Below are 25,818 nucleotides of genomic sequence, written 5' to 3' on the forward strand. Positions count from 1 at the left end.
GGACTGAATTCGTTTCTACCCCGAGCACGCCAAGAGGAAGACGGTGGCAGGGCTCAATTGGCTGGGGTTAGGCATTGACCTTGAGTGGTTAAGGTTAGGATAGCCGATTGGTCAGGGGATAGGACCTGTACAAATCGCGTTACGTTACCTTGTGTAAGCATGGACGCCTGGCCAATAGTAGTGTGTGAATGCTATTGAAGGGCGGGTCTTGGCGTGGCCATAGTAAGAAAAGAAACATCGCAGCCTGGATGGCTTTGAAGGTTAAACCTGATTCTAAATCACAAATAAAAGGCTCTTAAAGACTCTTAATCTAAAGAGAGACTTCCTGTTCTGAGTAACAGGCTTTATTTCTTACTTTTTAAACTAAATCAATGATCAATAAAAAGCAGCTTAAGACACACATTTTTTTTTAGAAATGGATAAAGAAAAGGGTCTTTGAATGGCAAATTCAATTTCAAAGACCTTCCAGATGGTTCGCTCAACAAGACTAAAATATTTTGCATGTACTGTTGATGTGAATTGAGTTACTACTAGAGTAAGTCAAGTCTCAAATACCACTTGAGCATTAAATGTCCTAAGACATGTTGCTTTTTGGATGCTTCTATATAAGCCTTAGTGGTCCCCTAATACTGTATCTGAAGTCTCTTGCCCGAAATTCAGCCTTGGTGCAGAATTACAGCCACTACGAGCCAGTCCCACAATGAGCTTTCCTTAGGATGTGCCATTTCTGTGTCTGTAGCTTTAAATGCTATTGAGGAGGAGAGAGGCGGAGCAAGATGGAGGGTGGGGGTGTGGCCTTGACCAGCTTGCGGCCACGGTTGTAACTCTATTTCCTTATGGGCGGGCCAAATTCTCTTTGCAGCTGTGGGCGGCGGGCAAAGCAGAGAAAGGGGAGGTAACCTTTCCCCTTATGACGACATAAAGGGAAGATTCCAGATTGGCCAATCTGAGCTTTCATTTTTCAAAGGCAGAACAGGATACCCAGGGCTCGGTTTACACCTATCGCCATTTCTAGCCACTGTGGGACCATAGGCAGGCTAGGGGAACTCATATTAATGTTAAAAAAAACTCATTAAGTGAAATTTTCATGCCATGGGACCTTTAAAAACTTCAAAAATATACATTTAGAGCAGATAAAAAATGTGTGATTAATTTGCGATTAATCGCGTTAACTATGGACAATCATATGATTAATCATGATTAAATATTTTAATCGATTGACAGCCCTAGTTTAATTACATGCTGTTTTCAATCTGCTGATTGTAAGGATAGTGTTTCTTTTCCTGACAGGCACAAAATAAGTTTCATAACTTGTGAACATTTAAGATCTTTAAAATTACAAAAATACAACTTAATTTCATCCCAAGAGCCTTTCGCTACATGATTTCCTATAAGGGTTAATTGTCTGTGCTCACTATCAAGACCTGTCAGTAAATATAACTGAGTCCACCTGGGCTACAGAAGGTCCACCTATGTGTGGGGAAACACACAGGGTTTATCTAGGTCCAATTACAGTATATACAGGAAATAAAGTCTGATATCCAGAGTGTAACAACTAGACCACATGCTAAGTGTAGTAACTATTCATGATACTATCACTCAACCATCAATCCATGAACATACATTCCACTTATACACTCATTTTGCTCATAAACTCTAAAAGCCTACAGATGTGATAGCTTATCACAAAATGAGGAATAAATACTGGAACAGAGGGAAAAAGTGCAAACTGAGGCATTAACCCAAATGAATGAATGAATGACAGAGCACTTCTGAATCTAAGTATTAAAGTGTGAAACAGCCTATTAAAACAGGTTACATTTCTGTCATTCAACCAAAGTGTAAATAACAAAGAACGATAGAGGTTTAAAGATGTTACATTACCGTATTTTAACATCAGTTAATCATTCACAAATTAATGTGGCATTAGTATAATTACTGCTGACAAGTGTCAGACAGAAACTGCCAATTATCTCAGCCATGGTCTAACTTGTTACGGATATTTATAATATTTCTTTATTTAGGAATTATACCAAAGTGGCACAATTCATATGACAATGCTAGGTTGAAAATGCAACATGTTGGACCATAGGATGAAAATACACTCATGAAGCCTCTCACCGTGGCTGCAGTCCTTTCCTCCGTACCCTAGGGGACAGTCGCAGGAGAAAGTCTCCCAGCTCACACTGCAGGTTCCTCCGTTCTGACAGGGGTTGGACTTACAGAAGGGAAGCTTGGCACTGCAGCCTAGAAGCAAGAGACACATTACATCACCGATCAAGTTCCCCAAAATGTATCAACATAATGTGTGTTTCAGCTAATGCACAAAATGAAACTGCATGCAGTGGTTAGCTGATAAATCATGATGGTAATGCCTCACATTTTCAGCAAAAGAGTATACACAATATACTGTATACAAAGATTATCAGTTACCAATGTGCATATTTAGAGATCAACTTTTCCAATTGCACTCTGTTGTAGGATCTCAAGATCCAAACGGCCTTTACAAAAGCATCCAACTTTAGTTGTTTGCATTTTCAATTATAAAATAGTACTTGAACTCAAATCAGTACAATAAACAAAAACGGGAAATTTAACCTTATTTTTGAAACATTTCATTAACATTTTCTGTTAATCTCACAATAAAACAATTACAATACAACTATTGTGTTAATAAAAAGCCTTTAATTGATAGCAATTATTTTTATCAGTGTATTTAATGGAATGAGGCCCAAATGGCATTTGTGGACATCATGAAAGTGTCGTGATCTTTTAAGGGAGGGGGGGGTATGGTTAGTGGCACTGACCGGGTAGCGTTCCATTGTTAGCAATAAACCCAGCCAAGTCCAGGGGCTTGTTGTCAATGTGCAGCTCCTTCATACAGCCAATAAACTCCCTGGTGCCAAACGGAAAGTTGTCTGGTACGTTGGGAACTCCGCCCAAAAACAACGGACCAGTCAGGTCCAGAGACCTGAGAGAGGAATGGATAAAGAGGAAGAGGAGTAAATCAGGTGGATATGAAAGGGGAATAAGGAAGGAATGGATGATTATTATTATTATTATTATTATTATTATTATTATTATTATTAGTAGTAGTAGTAGTAGTAGTAGTAGTAGTAGTAGTAGTAGTAGTAGTATTGTTATCCCTCAAGGATGGAGGAGAGGACGAAGGAGAGGGATGCAGGAAAACATGAAAAGAGGGTATGAGAGAGGCAAAGGGATTAAACAAACCCAGAGATTAAATAGGTCGTCAGAGGTAAATGTCAAAAGGAACCAGATTTAGAGAATAACAGTTGATGTTGAGGAGAAATGAGACGACAATGATGTTGTTGAGGGTAAAAGTAGAGACAGCAGTGGATGAGAGAAATTGTAAAGATGAGAAAAAAAAGAAAGACAGTGAACAATCAGGAGATTAAATATTTGTTACCGCAAATATCAGGAGAGAAAATGTAAAGGTGGATGACAAGGCAGAGGGAGAAAGGAGATAGGAGATAGGAGATAGGAGCCAGCAAAGGAGGTAGCTGTTAGGGGACGTCAACAAATAGCAAATTCGCAGGCATAAAAAGAAGACGAAAAACAGCAACGACAAAAGGGGGATGTGGAGACAGCCGTGGAGGCAGATGAACAAACAAGAGCTTAAGTGTGAGTTACAGCAAATATCAAGAGAGAGCAAGCTTAAAGGCGGATGACAAGACAGATGCAAGATGGGTGGAGAGAAAGACACAGGGGTAATGTGAGGAGGGACGATGTAGGGGACAACAAATTAAGAGTTATGGGACTGCATGAGCGAAAAAAAACCAAAAAAAAACAAAGAGACAGAAACAGTTGTGTTGTCATTTTGAGAGCATTATCTTTTTTTCCCTCCAATGGTGAATTGGGGTTTTTCTTTTAGGCTCGCTTTGGCGACACATGACACGTGCCGAGCCAATAAATGCCTGTGGAATATGAATACTGAAGGAACCTAGAGAGACAAAAGGCGCCGGAGTCGAACAAACAAGAGATTTAGTGCGAGTTGGAGCAAATATCAACAGTGTGAGTGTGTCATTAGAAGAGGATGTCGAGACAAAGTAAGAGGAGGGCGAGCTGTTAACTGAGAAGAAGAAGGAACAGAGGAAGCGTGTTGAAGCGTTAGGCTTTGGCCTTCCTCTTTGATCTGTCTTCTCTCAGCCTCACTTAGGGCTGACAGAACACAGCAAACGTGATTACAGCTTACAGCGGCAAGGCCAGACATCAACACTATGACAGCCTGCTTTTTGAGTGCGTGTGTGAATACGTGTATGTGTGTGCACTTGTTAGCGTACATGTAGAAATTTAGTTTGGTAGACACACACCACAAGTAAACAACAAAACTTTGACAAAGTCAAACAGAACAGACACTTAAAAGCAACATAGTGGATTTAAAACTGTCAATATGAATGGTTTGGTCGCACATAAGAGAATGAATGGGAGAGACAAGAAGAGAGCAATGACAAGGAATGAACATTAACACAAGGCAGAATGAGCTGACGAGTAACAAGAACATCAGAGAGATACACACAGACATGAAGGGGCATGAATAAGACAAAAAGTCGTGCCTCATTAGGTCCCCATTAGTTTCTCCTATAGTCACCTCATCACCTAACCTGACTCCGCCAGATGGATTGCTTCGCATTTGCTCGGTATATCCATCTGGGAACTTTCCGTTGGAGAACTTTTTGGGAAGGGGCGAAAATACTGGTTAGCTGATTGGATAAACCATCTGTCTATCACCAGCTATGTTGGTGATAGACGGGCCAAATCAACCAATCAGATCAAACTCTTGCCGAAACCAGTCGGGAGAAGAGCAAAAACATATTTTCCTCCAAGAAAAGCCTGTTTTTTGCTCTTCTTTCATTGAAGGAATACTTTCTAATTTGGATAAAACTTGCGCAATAGCTACACTCATCTCATCCGTGGAAGCTGCCGTGTTGTTTAGACCGAACAGTCGCTTCTCGTTGCGTCACACCTAAACCCGCCTCAAAACCAACGCTGATTGGTCGGTCGTTTGGCGAACGGCTCCAAATTTTCTCTATCTCAAGTTGCCAGACTGATCTGCGAGTGGAAAACTGGAGCTCGCGAGATCAGGACGGTCTCACGAGGTTACTCATCACCCTGATCTGACAAAAAACAAAAGTGCTTTCCAACAGCAACAGTCTCAGTCAAAGTTTTAGCAAGAGTTTCACTGATGAGACTGCTTGGAGCTGCATTCAATTGTGTGTTACACCTACTTCTCATTTAAAAAATGTGTTCAGCTTACAAGCCTGTTTAAACCATGCTGAAATAGGGATCTTCTGAATCTGTGAAGATGAGATACTAATCTCAAAACTAGTTTTTTGTAGAACGGTCCATTAAGTGAACATAGACACGAACATTTGATCAGATCATTCTTTCTGTTCCATATTAACATGCATTTATTATTACACAACAGCAAGCAACGGCCATTGTACGTGGCATCTTGGAGACCTGGGGCAGAAAACAAATCAAAATGGCTAATGGTAAAAGAGCTAATCGTGAGATCAACATTGAAAGTTGCTGAAAACATCCCTCCAAAGAGAGAGGAAATAAATAACACTTCATAAATAATGATACATAGTTAGGAAAATATAAGATTGAGTGCATACAAATGTGCCTCTAAAAAGTAATTTGACCTTTTTTCAATAAGTTGAGTAATTTCTAAAAGCAGTAAATGGACCATTTATAAACTATAATGACGCTAAATCATGACAAGCATTCTCACCAAAGCCAATATTTCCTAATATAGTCAATGCTACCACTAATTACTCAACACGGTTTACCTTTAAATAATAAATGTAATCTAGCAACCTACATATGGTGATCGGCTACACACACTGACCAGCTTTAGTGTTTTTTATACTTTGTGAAAAAAGTCTTTGAATATCTGTTAAGCCTCAGTCACAGATGGTGTTTAATGAAAGTTGTCTTTGCAAAGAAGCTGACACATCCTGTGCAAACACCACCCACAGCTCAGGGTCAATGCCTATTCAGAGTCTTTCAGTTGCTGCACTGGAGGTAAGACAGATTTATGGAGGAATTTAGCTGAATACAATTGTTCACTAAGCTTTTTTTTGAGTCATTGTTATTTCATAGATGTCAGACATGAAACTATGGAATTAATTACATGATGAATTCCACACGAAACTGTGCTATGATAGCAATGACATACAATATTGTGTTACAATTACATTGTGCCAGGGCCAATGAGTAACAGTATAACACTGCCTTTGGTGCCTTTTCCGATTGTTTAAGTATTGGTAGGTAATGTTCTAATAGTCATTATGCAGGAAGTATGTATGCATGTAAAATGTTACATAATAATGTGATTTGAAAATTCTGTCTTAAACTACTAACAACTGCTTTTAACTGCTGTGACCATAAAAAGGTAAAAGTGGCAGGTAGCAAAAGACATTTTACAGTTTAAATAATGTGTGGCCTGGTAGTATTATTAGCTATATTTTGTTAATGGAACATTATCTTCTTAATAAACCAATGCAGAATGTTATTCATTTAATTCACATGAAGTAAAATCTGTAGTTTTTTTAAGATTTTGTAACTAGTTTTGTTTGTTAGACCCTGGTTCACTCTTGCGCATATTCCAGCATCTACAGTTTGTTCATGCTGCATGTCATATTTGACGTTTGACATTCCCAAGATATGTGGGCAACAGTACTCTGACTGCAACTGTAATTATATTATTTTAGGACAAGATGAATTGTTGTAATTTTAGAGACATGCCCTTATTGTTGGGGTAATTTTTCCGATGTGTGCAGCCTCCAAGTCACCAATTTTAAAGAAAACCAAGTTATAAATACAGACACAAAAGATGGAGAGCTGAAAAAAGATAAACTCACTTCTTGCTGCTGGCCTGTTTTCCCTGCGCAGCGCAGCTGTAATTTCCGAGCTGTGTACCGAAGCGAAGCGACAATGCTGTATCGCAGTCGTCAACGCTCACCACAGCAATCTTCTCATCTGACGGACCCTGGGCCTCACCGCTCATGCTGCGCTTGGGCTGAACACACACACACACACACACACACACACACACAGGCACACGCACACACACACACACACACACACACACACACACACACACGCACAACCACACACACACACACACACACACACACAAGATTGAAAACAGAGTCCCAAGGAACAAAATCCAAGAAACACCATGACACTGGGCAACATGCAAGAACAACTGCATTTACTAAATCTAAATAGACAGTTTCAACACAGACTACATTCAGTATCTTCACTGCTACTGTACATCATGTTAGAAAGAAAAGGGGAAAATTTGAGTTAGTAAGACACGAAACAACAGACACTGCATATGGGTAGAAAAATAATGGAGATAGTAAGTAGATAGACAACACTCTCACTCTACACGTACTGTCTGCTGGTGAAAGAAAGAAAGAGAAGGAAAAACAGAAACAAAGAGAAACAAAGAAATAAGGAAATGTATGTGCATCCCGACACACACCCATACTCACATAGCGTGTAGCTGGCTGAGGAAAATTAAGGAACGTGAAGAAAATTAAAGGAGATGTGCGGCGAATATGCGTGAATGAAATGGTAACAAGCAAATGCCCACACAACAGTATGCACACACAAACACTTCATCTCATTTCCAAAAGTGCTTTGCAGGCATGAAGGCTGAGAAACTATTCTGCCGACGCATTAGAAGTTCAGTACAAATAACCCCAAGTAAAATGTAAAAATTCAAATAATAACTGACATCAGAAACACAACTCAAAACGGTCTACGACACAAACAAATCAAGATGTAAACCTACCTTATTGTAGTAGTGGATGTGAACAGTATGCCAGTTGCCATCGCTCACACCGCCAGGCAGGAAGGGACTCACCTGAGTGGACGATTCACCTGCAGGCAGACAGGTGAGGTCTAATTAACAATCTAATGTAATTTAACATTTTCTAACATAAGTACTCAAAAACTTGGTTTCTTCATGTCTGCAGTGTGGAAACTAAACAAAAAGACTAGAGATGCACCGATTTCAACTTTATAGGCCGATTCCGATTTCCGATTTTTCATTGAGTTTGAACTGCTGATACAGATTTTAGCTGATTCCGATTTCATATTTTCTAACCACTTTCCAGCACACACAAATATTTATTTTCTATCTTTTCTTTAATAGAACATTTTTTAAATTGATAACCGATCACTATAAAACAGAACTATATAAATGACTCCTGGTGTGGGACATTCACACACATCTAAAGTGCGATGTTAGAACCATTTCCTTCTTCTCACATCCAATATCACACTAAAATATATATATAAATAACAAATAATAAAATAAATATAGTCTTGCAGTATAAAGATATTTCTCAAAACACAGACGCAGGCCTGTTTGAACATCAACAGTAACATTACCTGAAAACATTAACGTCACACAGATGATTTAACGTCACCGCTCATTTTACACACAGTTTAGCAACAAAACTAAACGCTGAGGGAAGACTAGGCTAGGCTACTACGGTTTTAATGTTGGTTTGGAGCGGTATGCATCCCCACTAACCTGGAAAGCGTTTTAAACAGTAATGTTAATACAGCGTGTCGGAGGAATACAGGGTCTCTTTTTTTTTGTTTTTGCAGCGGGGGAGGCAGAGGGACCGCAGCGTTCGCTAACGTTAGCTTCTTGTCTCATCTGGGGTCTGATAAACAGTAAATTCATCAAAGTCCGTGAGCCCAACACTATTTTCCGATAAACTGTAGCTGTCAAATTTCACGGGACCCACGTGAGTGCGGTTTTCATGTTCCAGTTGTTCAGCCTCAGAGGGGAGAGAGCGAGCGGCTGACCGTTCGCCTGAGATCAGTAGAGCGGACTACTCTGCAGAGCCGTAATTACGACATTTCATAAACAGCTGATTGAGCGGCGGTGCGCTCATGTTGCGTGATGTTAATCATGCGCCGCCCAAGTGAATTTGACCGGCATATGTTAGACTGACCGGCAGGTCGCCGGTCATGGCCGGTCACGTCAAAATCGGCCAATTCCGGTCACCGGCCGGTCAATCGGCGCATCTCTAGTCTGCAGTTTAATGCTTGTCTGAACACGGATGTTGTCTAAACCCTCCCACTGCATGTTTAATTGTAATATGTATCCTAAAATAATCCAGATTCCAATGATACACCTACAAAAGGCTTGTATAGAAATGATACACAACCATTGAGAACAAAAGCACATCTTTGTTTTCTCCGTGGGAAGATATGATCCTTAAATGGAGAAATACTAGAACACAAGCCCAATCACACATAAAGATATATCGTACCTGTGGAATATTTGAGCACAACTTGTCCTTCTTGGATCTCCAAGGCGATGAAGTCGTGTTTCTCATTGAAGCGTCCATTATAGAAGAGAAGACCACTGTTCTCCAGAGTGGCAAAACTAGAAAATGCGCGCACACACACCACAACCCACACACCACACAACCACACACACACACACACACACACACACACACAAAACAACCCACAACAACACACACACACACACACAATACATTTAAATAAGATGAGGATTATTATATTTATTTCTACAGTATATTTTTACATGTCTATATCCTGAAAATATAAAATACAAATGAATCAAATAAAACTGTATGCCAGAGTTATACATGTATTGGTTAATACAACATTTGATCCTGATACAGTGATCCATACAATACCTAATTTCCCATCGCAAAACAAGAACAAATCCTGCAAACCTCCTCATACGCTTAGTATGGAGGAACAAAAGGTAGTCAAACTGTACTACAGTTTTAAACCATATAGCTTCAGACATTCACTCCCTCCAGCTGCTCAGAGTCATACAATAGTCTACTTTGCATAGCAAGGCCAAGGGGACGTGCTGAGTCCAAGGCTGCCGTGTAAACCCACCCTGATCAAAAGAACTGTTAGTTTTTTTTCATACTAAAGCACAGATGACAAATCTTCCCTCCTGGCAACAAGATGCAGAAAGATGTCCACTGCAAAAAATGTCCACTTCAAAAAATGCATTCATTTAGTCTTACATTTTTGTTGAAAATAAATGTCTTACTTGTTGGTTTATGAACCAGTGGCTTGAACTCAAGTCCTTGAAAAACAAAATTCCTACTTATTCTTACTTATTATCTGCATTTGATATCCTTGGCTTAAACATCCACTAGAGATCAATGTGACTGTAACATTAGATGTGTTACTGCAATACAGCAGTGTTAGGAAATGTACTGTAAGCAAGAGCACATCATCACCATTTCTAGAATGACAACTGTATACCTCTGTTATCTGAGAATGTTGCCATTGTCTGAAATAAACCCATGGTTGTTCAATAGTGGTGTCTAGTTTGCATGGCTCTGCTCTAGCTCAAACCACACCGTGGCATCCTATCTTGTAGTATGCAGATGTAATCTCTTCATTTTTCAAGCCACCACAAATAGTTGAAAAATAGTGTAACCTAATCTTTACCAAAGTAAATAGAGACTGTGAGTGGAGTCAGTGAAGCGAAGATGCAGAAATGATGAAGGCATAAATAATGGCAAAGAAGCATGCTTATTGTTTGAGACCAAAGAACTGCATTTGAAGAAAAAACAAATACAGTACATTTACTATAAGATGACTGTTTTTTTCAAAGCAATAAACCTCATGAAGGCATATCATACATGCATTCCAATTCTTTGAGCTCAGCATCTACTAACAACTTCAAACGTATAGCTGCAGCACTCTCATACAAAATTCTTCCCACATGATTTGCATACATAACAATTTTGCAGTAAGGACATATCTATACTGTCACAGCCCTATACAATAGAGCCATATTATCCATCATATTTTCTGAGGTAGAGTTACAAAAATGTCTAAAGCAGCTTTCGGATGAAAAAAGGAAGATTTTTTTGCAGTGGAGAAATAAAATGCTGTGGGAGAAAGTGAGTGACATGAATCATGATTAAGTCCTGTTAGGCCCTGATGTCAAAATCAGGCCAAAGAGTGTAGCTGGCAGCAAACAGGATGCTAAATAAAACACTGACGTCAGAGGAAGAAGGCTGATGGTCAGTGTAGAGTTGGACACTACTGAATTAGTCACCATCAGATAACCTGAATATAACTTTGCCAGCAACAATAGTAATACAATCAAGGGTTTCTGGCTGTCTTATATGGCAAAATGTACTAATGTGTTGCCCTAGAGCAAGGCAATGAAGTTACAGTTGATCCTGTATCCTGGGCTGAAGCTCCCAGATGTGAATGTGTTTGACTGAATGTCGAGCAGGGCAGTGCTGAAAAAGACCACACAGTACCTGTTCCCCACCAGCCCTGTCTTTCTCAAGGGCACCTTAGTTGTTGAGGGAAAGAACATCACTTACTTTTCTCACTTTGGATATTTTAACTTAACTGCCACCATTGCTGCCAACACTTGCCCCCATTGAAGTCTTCCAGGGAAGAAATTCTACCACAAAACCATTTCTGCCTGGTGGTCACAAATCAATAAAATAACTCAGCCATTACGCACCAGCAATGCACAGAGCCTTGTTTGGCAAGAATACCATGACCACAATGCCTCATAGCAACCACTCCATGGTGTCCACATCAGCCTAGCAACTACCGCATGGGCAACGTCCCCTTAGCAACTATCATTAGACGACATCACCCATGGCAACCATTCCATAACCCTGCCTGACCACTGTTAAGGACCACTTCAGATCTCCAGGAGACGAGCACTCGGATGTCAAGAGGCGAAGCAGCAACAGGGAAACGCTGGTGTTGGGCGAGCAAGACAAAGACAAAGGACCTCAAGTAAGGAGATGATAACTGACTTCTGCAGTAGCATATTGTTACATCTGACAAAATAAACAAAACAAGCATAGAGGCTATGGCTAGGTAGTGCACCAAGCAAAGTTCAAAAGACATGTCTCTACATGTTGCATGTAGGTCAGTACTCTCTATGATAATAATTTGAGAGATTTATAAACTCATAACTTCAGTTAAAATGTTCTGAGAAGCATAAAAGCCCTGGCAAAAGGTCTGAGAGCAAGCCCAGTTTTCACGACTAAAGCTGTACAAATCCACTGGTAATTGGTAATTGTGAGATTGGTTTTCTCCACAGAGAGAGCATAGGGTCACCAGAAATGCAGCATTTACCTTTGCTGAAACAGAAAAGACTGAAAGAGGAGAACACAGGGGTGATAAGGTGTAAGATAAGAAGAGAGTGGAAAGAGAGAACGCAGAGGAGATGTTACTGAACCAAGTAAATTGACAGATGAAAGAGGAGAACTGCACTTCTCACTGGAGAGGGAAGTGGAGGCAGCAGAGAGAGAAACATGAATAATAGGATCGATCTTGGAGATGGAGATGAAATATATAGATTAAAGCAAAGAGGAGAGAGAGGAAGAGAACTGAGAATCAAAAGGAGTGGTTATGGATCTTTTTCTGAGTGCGACTGGATGAAGAGAGATGAAAGCTGAATGAAAGGAAGGAAGGAAGATAGCAAAAGCTGAAACAAAAAATGAAATTTGAATTGTCAAATATAGAAATTTAGAGAAGTAAAGCCAAGACAAGACAAAAAAAATGATAAAACATTTCGAATTTACTCAATCCACTCACGTTAATGAGATGGACAGGTGAAATCTCTGTCTGAGGCCCCGGAACATGGCGAAGGACTTTGGTGGGAAGGACCGGGCAGTGACTGTGCAGTATGGATGCTCATAGCCTCCGGCAGGACACTCACAGCGGAAACCACCACCTGAGAGCTCCCGACACGTCCCTCCATTACGACACACACCTGGCACACATCTGCCCTGCCGCCTGTCAAACTCACACTGGTCACCTGGGGATTAAAGATGAAAATAATTCATTATTGCAACCTGTGTTGAACCTCTGTGGGAGTTGCAACAAACACTGTCACAAAAAAAATCAGATCACTGGTTGAGTCTTATCTTTACAAAGAATTCAATAATAATATAGAATAAAATCACATAATTTCATTAAATTCACAGTCTTAGGATATTCTGTACTGTACATAGAAATATCCACCAAAAGATTAGCGTAAAGAGACACATAGTGATATAACATTTCCAGCATCCTATTCCGTATCAAATTAAAAGGATTAAAGTAAAATAAAAAAGGCAGATTTTCCCATCAGTATGTGGACAGTTTTGCCATTTTGGTGCTTATTCAGCTGAGACCTCAGGGAATATATATTCATAAGCTCTGACTTCCCTGCGCTCATTGGCAAGTCCATCACAACAAACACATGCTGTGCAATCAAGCATTGTTCAAACCCACAGGTGCTTTACTTTACATTCAAGTCAAGTTACTGAGGTGAAAATGCTGAATTTGAATTATGATTGAGCTTAAATATTGTCATAATTTTAATGTTTTGTTGATTAGAGTATATTATGACATACTTTAAGTAAAATTATTATAGTTATAATTTAATGTGTAATAATACAAATGTTATAATAATTCATGTTTTTCTTCCCTGACACAATTTATTTGAGTAATACTTTAGGAGTGTTCAAATTATCTTCTTACAGGTGCAATATGTAATATATTTACTGTATTTAATGAAAAAAATGACCACAATGTGTCATCAGATATTAAGGAAACATGCTAAATTGAAATACTATGTTTTCTGACAACAATGCTTAAGCCAGTATGTTCTGTTCCGTGACGGAATGTCTGTTTGTGTTTTGGTTTGCGTTGGTATCAACTGCCCATTTTGACAGCTGGGCCGGGTTGCCAGATATACCCGTAAAAACGCTAACCCAGCGCGCTACAGCTGTAGTTCAGCCATGGAAGCAGCAAACAAATGAACGATAGATTCATTCTACCCGACCTAAAATAAAAAACCAGAGCCTTGTTATTTCAGTTATTTTGAAATGGAAGTTATACATTTGGTAATGCAATCAGCTATTCAATATGCTCAGCAAAGGTTGTGTTATGTGACTTGAGAGCCTTCTGGTTTTGAAGAAGGGTACTTAACGTGAGGGTCTTGAAATTGCACCAATCTATAGAGCTGTGGTTCTTTTTCCATGTCAACGGCTCAACAGAGTGCTGCTGGTTTTTCTTCAGGCAGTGAACTACATTCACCAGACGCTTTAGATGTAAATTACTACCTGATTAAACGGTGGAAGCAGCAGGGTGCTGATTCTTGAGGAGCAGGAGTAAGAGCAACTGTTGTGTATAAAGGACTAACCTTTACAATGCTTGAAATGAACACAGAATACAAGCTACAACACAATTAGAGTTGACCACGATAAAATACTCAATGTACAGTATTTGGAAGTATATGTATGCAGGAGAACAGGGGGGAAAAAAAGTATTTTCCTGCCAGCTGTGATTCTGTTGCTTTACTGTGTTGAAAAAAAGAAGAAAAAAACGAAAATCCATAGACGAGAATAAACACAGATTTGGCTGCCAGTCAAACAAGCGCCAGTCTGTGTCTCGAGAGGCAGAAACACCCACACAGCACACACAAACTCATACACACGTATATACACAATCACTCACATAAAAAAAAGGTACGTAGGAGTAGAGGTTCACTCGTTCTTTTTGGTTTTCACCTTTCCTTGAGCATCATTGGACACACACACTGTCTGACATTTAGCAGCTGCACACAAAAACAGCCCTCCATATAGACAGAGCAGGCAGGGTTTGAAACTAGCCTTAGACAGATGGCTCCTTAAGGACCCGTTTTAGAACTTGCTGACGGCACAGACACGCACACACACACACATAATAAAATAAACAAACCAAAATGTGTACACATTAATTTATGCAATACAGATATCTTTCTTTCTCAAACAAAGAAAAAAACACATTTTATCTTTCTCTCATATTAACCTTCTTCTTGTCTCTCTCTCTCAAACACACACACACACACACGGATCATTAACCCTGCCCTCGAGGCTGTCCAGTTTTATTATGTAGCTGTCTCTGTTGGCACTTTGTTTCTGCTGCTTTCAGATGCCACAGTACCCACTGGCAGGGTCTTGCATCTTAACACACACACACACACACACACACACACACACACACACACACACACACACACACACACACACACACACACACACACACACACACACACACACACACACACACACACACACACACACAGTACTTCTGTTGTAAGTCAATAGAGGGCTTCACGTTTGCTCATGACTGTTAGGACAAAAATATTATCTGACATACACAAGACATGGACACAGACAATCTCTCACACACAGTCAAAACACAGCCCCATACACACAGACACCTGAGGGAAAGTCATGACCACACAAACAAATACACAACTCATACGCACAAAGACACACTGCTGAAGAAGCTCACACTCTGATACTATCTGTGACACATACAACACAAACTGAACGCCACGGTACGCTGCATTAACTGGTGAAGCATTTAGGGCTCGTACAAGAATCAAAAAGGTATAAACTGCTTGAATTACCGTCTGTCTATCATCCTCCATATCAGGGATACAAACTGCCAAAACAGAAAGTGCTCATCTTTCCAAAATTGTATTTCTCCATTCATCACTCGCTCACTTTATAACAGTGTATTAATTTGTCCATCCTTCTCTTCATCATTTCAGTTTGCCACGCCACCTCTCTCCACATACCACCGGACAACCAATATGACAATCATACTCTCACACAGCAAGACACCCGGTCACACACCCAGCTAAGCTAACATAGCCCAAGGACATTGAAATTTTACATCTGTCTGTCCTTATTTAGCTTTCGCTCATCCTTTCTCTCCTCTCACATTAAACATATACCTCTATGTAAAAGCCCACAACAGGGAACCAATTAAAAACGCTAACACACACACATGCACACATATGCACTCTAACACAGTTCAATTTCCCTGCCTTTGTCTGTTGCGCCTATTCATCCGTACAGACCACCTCATCAATATTAAAATAAATAAAAATACATTAATACTCATGAATTATGCGTGTGGTGAGACTTAAACACACACCTACAAATACACACACTGGTTCATTATGCACACCCAGTTGCGCACAGGGTGACCGACTTGCAGGAAATAAATTGACGAGGGAAGACCGACAGAAAAACAAATAAAACACACACACACACACACACACACACACACTAATTAGAGAAAGTAAAGCAGAGCAGATGTGATCTCAGACTGACTCAACGATATTCTTTCATGTCTTTTTCCCAGACGGTGTGAAGATGTCCACTTCACCGAGGCTGATCAGCAGCGATAGGAAAAACACACACACACATAGGTCACAAAGGTCAAGTGATTAGTAAACAAACGGTGAGTGTCCAATAGCACTTTTAAAATTCCTCACACATACATACACAAGCACTTTATGCACACACAGATGGCTTTTAATGAACTTAGCAGAATGGAAACGCACACACCCAGACACACAAGATACTGCTTAATGTATTAACACAGTCAAACAAAGAAGCACACACCCAACACTTGAGGTCATCATGCACACATCCCACTGGTGGAGAGTAACAAGTAAGTAGTTTGTTTATAAGTGTACTGCACTCAAGTACAATTTTGAGGTACTTGTAATTTACAGTACTTAATAAAATGTCAGAAAACAGTAAAGAAATTAAAAAAAAATAATAAAACAACTAGGAGGAAGGGCTAGCCTTGGCATGGCGGACGGCTCGCAATTGTCACCTATCACGGTGCTCGTTGCCACTGACCTTTCAAAGCTCGACCAATAGCTAATAGATAACAGCTGTATGTGAGGTAGCCAGAAGCGATGATGATGTATACCTGATGACATATGCCTCTGAAGTGTCTGCACTATGCTCTATGCCAGTGAACGTCAACTGGCGGCCAGCGGCCAACATACAGCCCGCCAAAGTTTTTAGTCTGGCCCGCAGAATAATCATGAATTCACAAAATGTAAAGAGGAAAAAATGCGTTCTGTTATTTATCATTTCAAGCATTTAGAGCAAAAACACAGCCCCCTGTATTTGCATCTCTATTCACGTGCCGGGATTCTGTACAGTGATGCCCGAGCTCCATACACACGGCTGAGCCGAGATGCGTGTGCGTTAAAACACACACACACAGCTGAGTCGGGATGTGTGTGCGTTAAAACACGCAGCACCTGGCTGGGAACGAAACAGAGAGAGTTACCACCTCCGCTGGGGCAGATGAACTCACGCTAGTCTCTTTTCTGTAAATAGGCTACAATAAAACCTTCGTGAGTAGGAAGTCAATACTTATCAATGCACTCACCTGTGTAGACCGGCATAAACAGTCTGCTCAGTACACTCTTGTCCACCACGCTGTTTTACTCAAACACAGCTCTACTCTGCAAATAGCGAATTTTTACAAACAAGCTAAAACAAAAGCTGTCGGTTTGTAGTCTAACTGTTTATCTTAGTTTGCCGGGAATCTGGAAATTTGGACAAAGTCTTGTAAACCTCTGGCTGAACAAACCAAACTCTCCGCTAGAGTGGTAAACCTATGGAGGTATTATAAGTGGCTACTTGATATGCACGTGAATGACGCGATCGTTATGTTCGAGTTCTTCATTCTTGATGATGATGATGCTGGTTGTATTATTTTGCAACAGCATCTTTCATTGCAAATGAGGCATACATGACGAGTGCATAGCCTGCTTATCGGTCATTCATCATTAAAGCTGGGCTTTTGGCTTTTCCACATCAACTTTTCCCTTCAGCCTCTATGACAGTGACATGTTTACCTGACAACCGCCATTTCTTTCTGCAAGCATTTTCCACCAATCAGGACGCTGCATACTACAATAACGTTTCCATAATCACAGACTTTAACCATCACTCCTCAGTGAACTGCCTCCTAGTCTGAGATCATTTTCTAGTTAAAGAGCCAGTTATCATTATGGAGTTTCCATGTTTTTTAGGAGTATGCTCACACTAAAACATGTAAAAAAAAATATAGCATTAATTCAGTAAGAAAGTGAAAATTTCGAACAAGAATAGGCGTATTAGGTATAAATTCATTTTATTTCAAAGTCCGGCCCCCAGAGTGTCTGCTTAGAAAAATTCTGGCCCTTGAAAAAAATGTAGTTGATGACCCCTGCTCTATGCCCTACCTTGCGGTTTTTACCGCTGATCATGTGGAGGCGACCTCACATACACATAATCCACAATACGCACAGCGCTGTGCATGCTTCGCAAAAATTTGTCTGCGTGATGAATGAAATTAGCACCCGTGCAATACTGCTTTTGAGCTGTACGTGTGAGACTGAGATGCTGAGACGCCACCTGGATACAGGCTACAGATGTGTTTTAAAAAAATGCAGCTCAGTGACAATACAGACATTTCAAAACTGAGTTTTCCGACACCTCCCAAGTCAAATGAGCAAATGTTGAACAGTTCATGTTTCCTCAGCATGGGTGGGAGTTTACTCCTTGAACGCCAGGAAAGCAGGAAGGTCTGTCTTTACTCCAGCAAGATTGAAACAGGAACCCCTTCATCATGTCTTCCTTATCTCCTCCACTGTCTTCGTGGCTTTGCATAAACACATATATATTCTTATGGGCTATTTCCTAATTAGATAATCAATGATGCTCTGTGCAATATGTGTGTAAACTGGATTAGATCATTACCCTTACTGTTAACACATGATGAGCTAGTATTGACAGGCCACATCAGCATGGGACAGTGGAAAAGTACAGAATACCCCTACTTCCTGTGTTCACTGCTCATAATAAATAAATTAAAAGGTATTTGAAATAATGTCTGAATTTTTTCAGTACTATATTCATTTGAAAGGTCATGAAAAATTACTTTTTAAACTCAACCCCAACACAGAATTTGAATAGTCTCAAACTACAATGGACTTACGTGATACTTTTATACTCATGCTACAAGTGTGTGGCCTGTGCTACAGAACCTCCAATCTCTGTAGCACAACACAAAACATGTTAACGTACAGCCCTGACACACCAGGCAACCCACCCAACAAAGAACTCTTTCTGTTAGCACTTCACTGCTTAAAAGCAGAGTACTATTTCCATTCACCCCTTAATTTCTTTTCCTCTCCTCCCTCCATACTCCTCCTCTATCTCCTTGTTCCGTCCTTCCTTTTCCATTTTCTTTCCACCTTACATCCAGACTTATATACTGTATATCTCTCCGCGCTTTACTGTTCCTTTTCCATCCTGTGTTCATCTCATTCCATTTCTTTTTTTTCCTTCCTCCTCTATGCCTGGCTTAATGCATTCACACCACCCTTTAATTCACGCAGATGTTTTATTCATCAAAGCCAGTATTCTTCAACGACCCCCCCGGCATCTTAGTTTGCTCCGCCCAACCGCCCACCCCATCACCCCCCTCCTCCACCCAAACACATGGCACATCCCTAGAGGCCACTACACTCCTAGTTGCTTCCCTCTTCTCCTTCCTCTTGTCTTGCCTCTGTAGGTCTTATTCCTTTTTACACCCCCTCAAGAAAAAGCGCCTTCAAGGGCTGTACCAATTTTGAGTTATATGTAGATGTGCAATGAGTCAGAAATCTCCTTATTTAGTGAAATTGGAATCTGTGACATTTTCATATTAATAAATGTGTTCTGCAATTAATTTGACAGAATTCAAGCCATTCTATGAGAGCTTTTCCATTTGCTGTTCGAAATACTCAATACTTTAAGAACTCAATACTTTACTTTAAGAGCTGACCTACTACATTTATTAAGAATTTACCCTGCAGCCTGTTCTTTTTAATTAATTTGCCGCTGGCCTTGTTCTCTCTCTCGCTACACATTTCTTTAAATCGAAGGGTAAACTTTTTTTTTGAAATTTGGAATGTCCAATTTGCCCTGTTCAGTGTTCATCTTAAACAGATGTTCACTTTGCATGTAAATTGAAATGGAGATTGCATAGACCAAGGAAACTAAAGTGTCTGAAAGAACAAAGATATTGGGCAACATACCCATTTTTTTTGTAGTTCTTTAATTTGCTGGAAAATATTCCTTATGGCCCATAAAATAAACTTGTACCCTATTCATATACTTGCACAGTTCCAGTACTTCATACGAGGGCTGTGCAATTAATCAAATTTTGATCGCAATTTCAGCTCCTAACAATCATAAAAGCAATGTAATCGAGAAAAACAAGGCACACTGAGTTTTAGGGCTGCAGCTATCGATTCTTTTTGTAATCGATTAATCTAGCACTTTATCAATCGATTAATCGGATAATGTTTTTTTTGCGTTTTTAGACAACCAAAACTAGGGAAAAAAAGCAACATTTTCGGAAGAAAGCAACATTTGTATTGCCTACATTGCTTACAATATCATCTCTCAAAAAACTAAACATATTAAGTGCATTTAAGTGCCATATTACATTGTTTTTAAAGAATTTTTTTTTCAAATCATATCAACCTCAAACTAAGGCATACATTAAAATACACAAACATTACATTAAGTTGTGCAACTTAACTTTCAGAACTACAAGTTTCAACCTGAGACTGATCTGTATATAGCCTACAGTAGGCCTATATGTAAATATTAGTTATACTCAACCTATTTTCATTTATATATTTGATTATAATGTCACACAGCTCTGTTACACTTATGCTATTAGATCGTTGATCAGCTGTTTCTCCGTAGAGAGAGAGAGAGAGAAAAAAAAAAAAAAAAAAAAAAAGAGAGAGAGAGAGAGAGCGAGATGCGCAACAATCAGCTGTTTTTCCGAAGGGATAGTCAACGCGTCAGCTCTTTAGATCAGATCGTGGTCACCACTACGTATTTTCTTGTCTTTGATTTTGGTAGTTGTTGTGTTTGGTGTAGTTTCATCGTCCATACGACTGTTATTTACTTTTGTCGGGTCCGCTAGGTGGAATGGATGATTAAGTTAAACGTCGTACTATTATCGTGGTAAGCTAGTTCCATTTTGCAGTAGACATACTGTACAGGGTTTTAGTTTTAATTACGTTTGAACTGATTCCAAACTTTGGACACTTTCTGTCGTTTTCTCCAGCCTGTCTCTTCTCTTAGCCCCTCGCTATTTACGCTCTGGCACGTAGACTGTGTCGCCAGCAGCAGACTGAGCAGCGTCTGTGCGACAGTAATAATGCTCCGTGCGGAAACACCGTCCGTCAGCGATACAACGTTGGTAACATTGATTTAACGAAGCTTCGAGGCAAGTCATTTTGCATCGAGGATTTTTTGTAATCGAATTATTCGAGTTATTCGAGGAATCGTTTCAGCCCTACTGAGTTTCTCTGCACTTCATTCCTCCTCCTGAACAGTTAAAATCATACCTTTCATGATCAGAACTACTACTATTATTATTATCTTGAATGACACTTACAGAATGCTATTATCGATTCCACTAGCAACAACGAGGCTAATATTATGCACATTCAAATTACTGTATGTGTAACTCTTGGAAGACCGTGTACATGCACATGTATTCACTGTGTCCAAAATAACACAAGCACACTGTGATTACAGCCACAGCATTCACTTTTAATTCTTCACATGACATGCATATTTCCCATAAACACCCCAGGTGGCACTGAGGTACAAAAAAAAAAAATCTTCGCCCCCCCCTCCCTTCAAGCTCACCAACTTATCTCCAAAAAACAAATTTAGTCTTCTCTCTCCTTCCTCTCAAACCATTTATTGCATTTATCTCCCTGAACTCAGCAAATCATGTCCCCTGCAGTGCATTTTTTCACATAAGGTGCATATTTCCAAATCATGTATATTATGTACTGAAATGTCTCTATTTCCTCTATTTTCTCCTCCAAACCATTTTTCAAAACTTATGCCGAAAACTGAGCGGTCTCATTGCTGTTTGCACCACTTACTGTTTTTTTTTTTTTCACTCTCCAAAAAGTAATTTATTCTCCTTGACTTTGTCCTTGCATGCTTGCTCACACACACTGACAGTCACTGACACTTCTGAATCCAGCTGTGTATATAATACATGATATCAATGGAAAGCTGCTTAATTAATTAGTCCATTTAGTCCTTAATTCTTAATTGACTTGTATTTAACTTTTTTATTTTTTTACAGTTTTGGTTAATTCCATTTGTCTAAAAACAAATACATACATAAATAAATAAAATGTAAATTTGTAGTGAAAGACCTGTTGTTTCTGTCTTGCAAAAAAACATTAGTCCAATAGTGAATATAAAGCTTCAAAACATCAATTTTCCTGGCTTTACGTGGGAGTTGTAAATTGCACAGTACATAATTGGCTCATATTAGCTTAATAATTAGCTCTGATTTCATGGCTTTCTTCCAAAGGGCATATGTTTAGTACGCTGACATTGTTTTTGTTTTTTATCACTGTCTGTCGAGGTGTGCACTACTGGGAGAATAATCAACTATTTTACATACTGTTTGGTAAGGTTGTGGTTGTTTTATTTTAAAACTTAAATTTGTGTATTTTGGAACTTTTAAATTCACAACACCCTTGTGGGTGATAAAGCCAAATTCCCTCCATTTGTCAGTTCTTTATTCATCTATATCTTTACTTTTTACTTATCTTGCCAAACACAATTTAGTGTCCTCTTAATTTGTATTCATCCCTCACCTCATTCTTTCATCCCACCCCACAAACTAATTCACTTTCACTTCATTCTCTCAGTCTCCCTGTTTCTTCATTCTATCCGTCTTTCCTGAAACAAATTAAATTCAGTCTCACAGACTATGCTTTAATCTCATCTCAACCTACTAAATTTCTGCTCTCTCACCTTCTCAGTTGCTCACTAGTCTTTCCATTCCTTTCTGTCCCTAACTTTGAAACCGTCCACACCTTCTTCAAAAGGCTAAAACTCACTTATACCCAAGCATTATTCTCCTCACATACAGTAGTCTCAGCTACCAAAAGCGAATTTGCTCTGTTTGTGTTTCCCGCCATATCTGCTGGATTAAATTTGTCAGTGTAACATGCATATCTGCTCAATCACATCCAAAACTAATCTCACCTCTGCCTACCGCATTTCTTCTCTGTCTCTTTCGCTTGTTCTGTTTCTCATCGTCTCTCGGTGTAAAATAAAGCTCGCTCAACACAACCAAGCAATTTCATTTCTACCCATGTCCTCTCTACTCACTGCTCACCATTTTATCTTCTCACAAACTAATTTAGTCTGCATCCATGCTTCTCTCTCCCTATCTCCAATCTTCTCTTTGCATCTCTCGGCTCTCTGAGGAGTATCGCTCGTATTATAACTTACTATAATCTGCATAATGTGCACCTCTCTTTATCATTTCTGAGTCCGTGTTCTTTCTGTTTGTGAAAACAATCAGATATCCCCTTTTTCTGTCTACTGTTATCTCTGTCTTTAAGGTTGTCTGTCCACTGGGAACTTCTCTTTTTACCACTGAGGTCTTCAGGGTTAACGACTGTCGCACATTTTTATCAGCACTGCAAGCTTTGGATGTTTCTGAGTGAAGTGAGCACTTGAGGGTTAGAAATATTTAAATTCTCATGAATATAAGAGTGCATATTGCAAAGCTTCAGCTGAGTTTAGCATTGTAGCTGCGGGAGGTGGGACTAAATCTTCCCTTCTACATTTGAAATGGAGAGGTTTATTTCTTAGAGGAGCAGAAGATAACTATTCCTAATTTAAAATAAGTTTTTCCTATTATCACTTACCTAAAACTATACTTGATTCACAGACTCAGATTTAATTCTAGTTTAAGAGCACTGGTTAGTAATTTAAAGTCTTAAAGGTATAATCTAAGCCAAACAAGTCCATCACTAACAAGAACAGCAGCCCCAACCAGCCTTAACACTAGATCTTACTTTTTGTGACATGTAGTTGGATTTCACAGGAAATTAAATTTGATTGCCTTGACAGTCATTCAATTGGCTGGGGTTTAAAAACAGGATATCTGGTTTCTGGTTGAAATACCACAAAAGCTTTCTTACCCATTCTAAATGAATTATACTTCGGGAGGCAGATGTCTGGCAATGAGAAATTAGCAACAGTTCAAATGTGCAAACCTTTGATATGAGTGACAAAGAAATTATAACATATTCTATTCATGAAGAAGCAACAGCATTTATAGAGAATATGTTCAGAATTTTAAGAAACAGCAGCACAACAATATACTGGTGTAAAACAGAGATTACTATATCAAAGGAGGGCTCATTTGTTTGCCGTATTAACACCAAAGTTTCAATACTTTTGAAGAAACTTTTAATTTAAAGGCATGATCACTTATTGTTTTGTTTAATGCTTCCAAATTTTTACAATATGAGATTATTTTTGGTTTCCATCTATTTTGTTTTCTTTTTGGCTATCTAGTTTGCCACATATGAAATTAAAATGAGCTGCAGGAACATGAGCAGAAAACTGACTACTTACAGTACATGGAACTATCTGTACCGGTGTTAATCCTTTTGCCATCAGGGAAGAGAAGCATCACCAGCAGAACATCACGCTTCAGAGATAACACCTACCTCCAAGCTATACGGCACTTAAACATGGCTTAACGTATTAATGTTTTTCCCTGTGGTATTATGTACTTGTGGACTGTCCTCTCTGCACTATGGAATGCCCCACTGCACTAGGGACATCCCCGTTCGCCATTGCACTATGAGCTCTGGCTTGTGCCTCCTGTACCAAGCACTTTATGGACTGGTCCACAACCCGTTTACACACTTATATGTGTGCAATATGCGTTGTTTATGTTTATGTCTGTGCATTTGAAGTCAAAATGTGTGCAATGTGTTATGTCGGTGCACTGTTGTCAATTAGGTGGTATATATGGGCACACCAAGACAAATTCCTATCAAATGCACTGTTGAAATGGCTAATAAACTTAAACTTGAACTTAATGTAGAAAAGCCTTGGGTAGCCATTTTTTTTAACAGGGGACGATGTGACATGTCCCAGTAGAAAAAACACAGGTGTAAATAATGAAAGTAACGATGTCTGACTTACAATTAGCTGTATGGGTGTCAGGGTTCTAGTATAGAACACAATTGAATAGAATGGAGCCATTGCTAATGTTATTAGTAACACCTGAGCTTTTCCTGCTATGACAAGTGAAAATGCCTGTGAGCAGATTAAAGCAGTACTGGTCAATCTGTCTCAAAGTCAAGGATTCATTCAATTCAATTCATTGATTTGAGGACTTCAGAAGTCCTGTAACACATCAGTAAACTAAAAACATTTTTACTTTAACCCTGGAATGGAACACAACACGATTAACATACAGTACTAAAGCGGAGTAATCAGTAAAGAACAGTACATGACCTCTGCTGACACAGTGTTTCACACTATTTTCTTAACACTATTACACACATGTATTATATATTATATACTATAATCTCTGGGATTGGCACCATAAAGGTAGTGTTAAGTTTGCTCCGAAGCAGGGTTTTTACTCTATATTGCTTTGATTAGGCACTTCCTTCAAGAAAAGATTACCAGCGAACCAACAAATATTAATCTGAGCCAACAGGGCGCAACATTACTCTCAGTCAGAGAAGGGATTAAATGTACTTCTCATTCATTTTATGATTTAAGGTGATGAAACCATGTCACTTGAGTAGCCCAAAGAAACACCAAAACAACTGTTCACAAATCACGCCTGACACAGGTCTATTGAAAGCTACTGTTCTAGCGTCAAAAATATTCCTCACTGAGTGGAAAGTTTCCAATACCGGTCAAAACCCTGGGCTTAGCTCCCTCCTGTGAGAGAAACCCTTAGAGTTTCAGGGAAAAGCAATCCAAAGCCACAAACAGCGTATGAGGGGATGGATGAAGGCCGGTTGGATGGAGAAAAAAAAAACAATGAGGTAGAGAGCAAACCTGGTTGGGAGAGAGAGGA

General features: G+C 39.5%; 1 protein-coding gene across 1 annotated transcript in view; it reads right to left on the reverse strand.

The window, feature by feature from the left end:
- Positions 1-25,818, reverse strand: part of celsr3 (cadherin, EGF LAG seven-pass G-type receptor 3) — a 117,412-nt gene that overhangs the window by 60,061 nt on the left and 31,533 nt on the right. Inside the window, 7 exon segments of the mRNA XM_039801898.1 lie at positions 2,122-2,247; positions 2,808-2,971; positions 6,888-7,045; positions 7,527-7,541; positions 7,829-7,917; positions 9,327-9,442; positions 12,631-12,853. Of these exon segments, the coding sequence (XP_039657832.1) occupies positions 2,122-2,247; positions 2,808-2,971; positions 6,888-7,045; positions 7,527-7,541; positions 7,829-7,917; positions 9,327-9,442; positions 12,631-12,853 (891 nt within the window).

Source organism: Perca fluviatilis, chromosome 5 (assembly GCF_010015445.1).
Source record: "Perca fluviatilis chromosome 5, GENO_Pfluv_1.0, whole genome shotgun sequence".
In the NCBI taxonomy this organism is placed as follows: domain Eukaryota; kingdom Metazoa; phylum Chordata; class Actinopteri; order Perciformes; family Percidae; genus Perca; species Perca fluviatilis.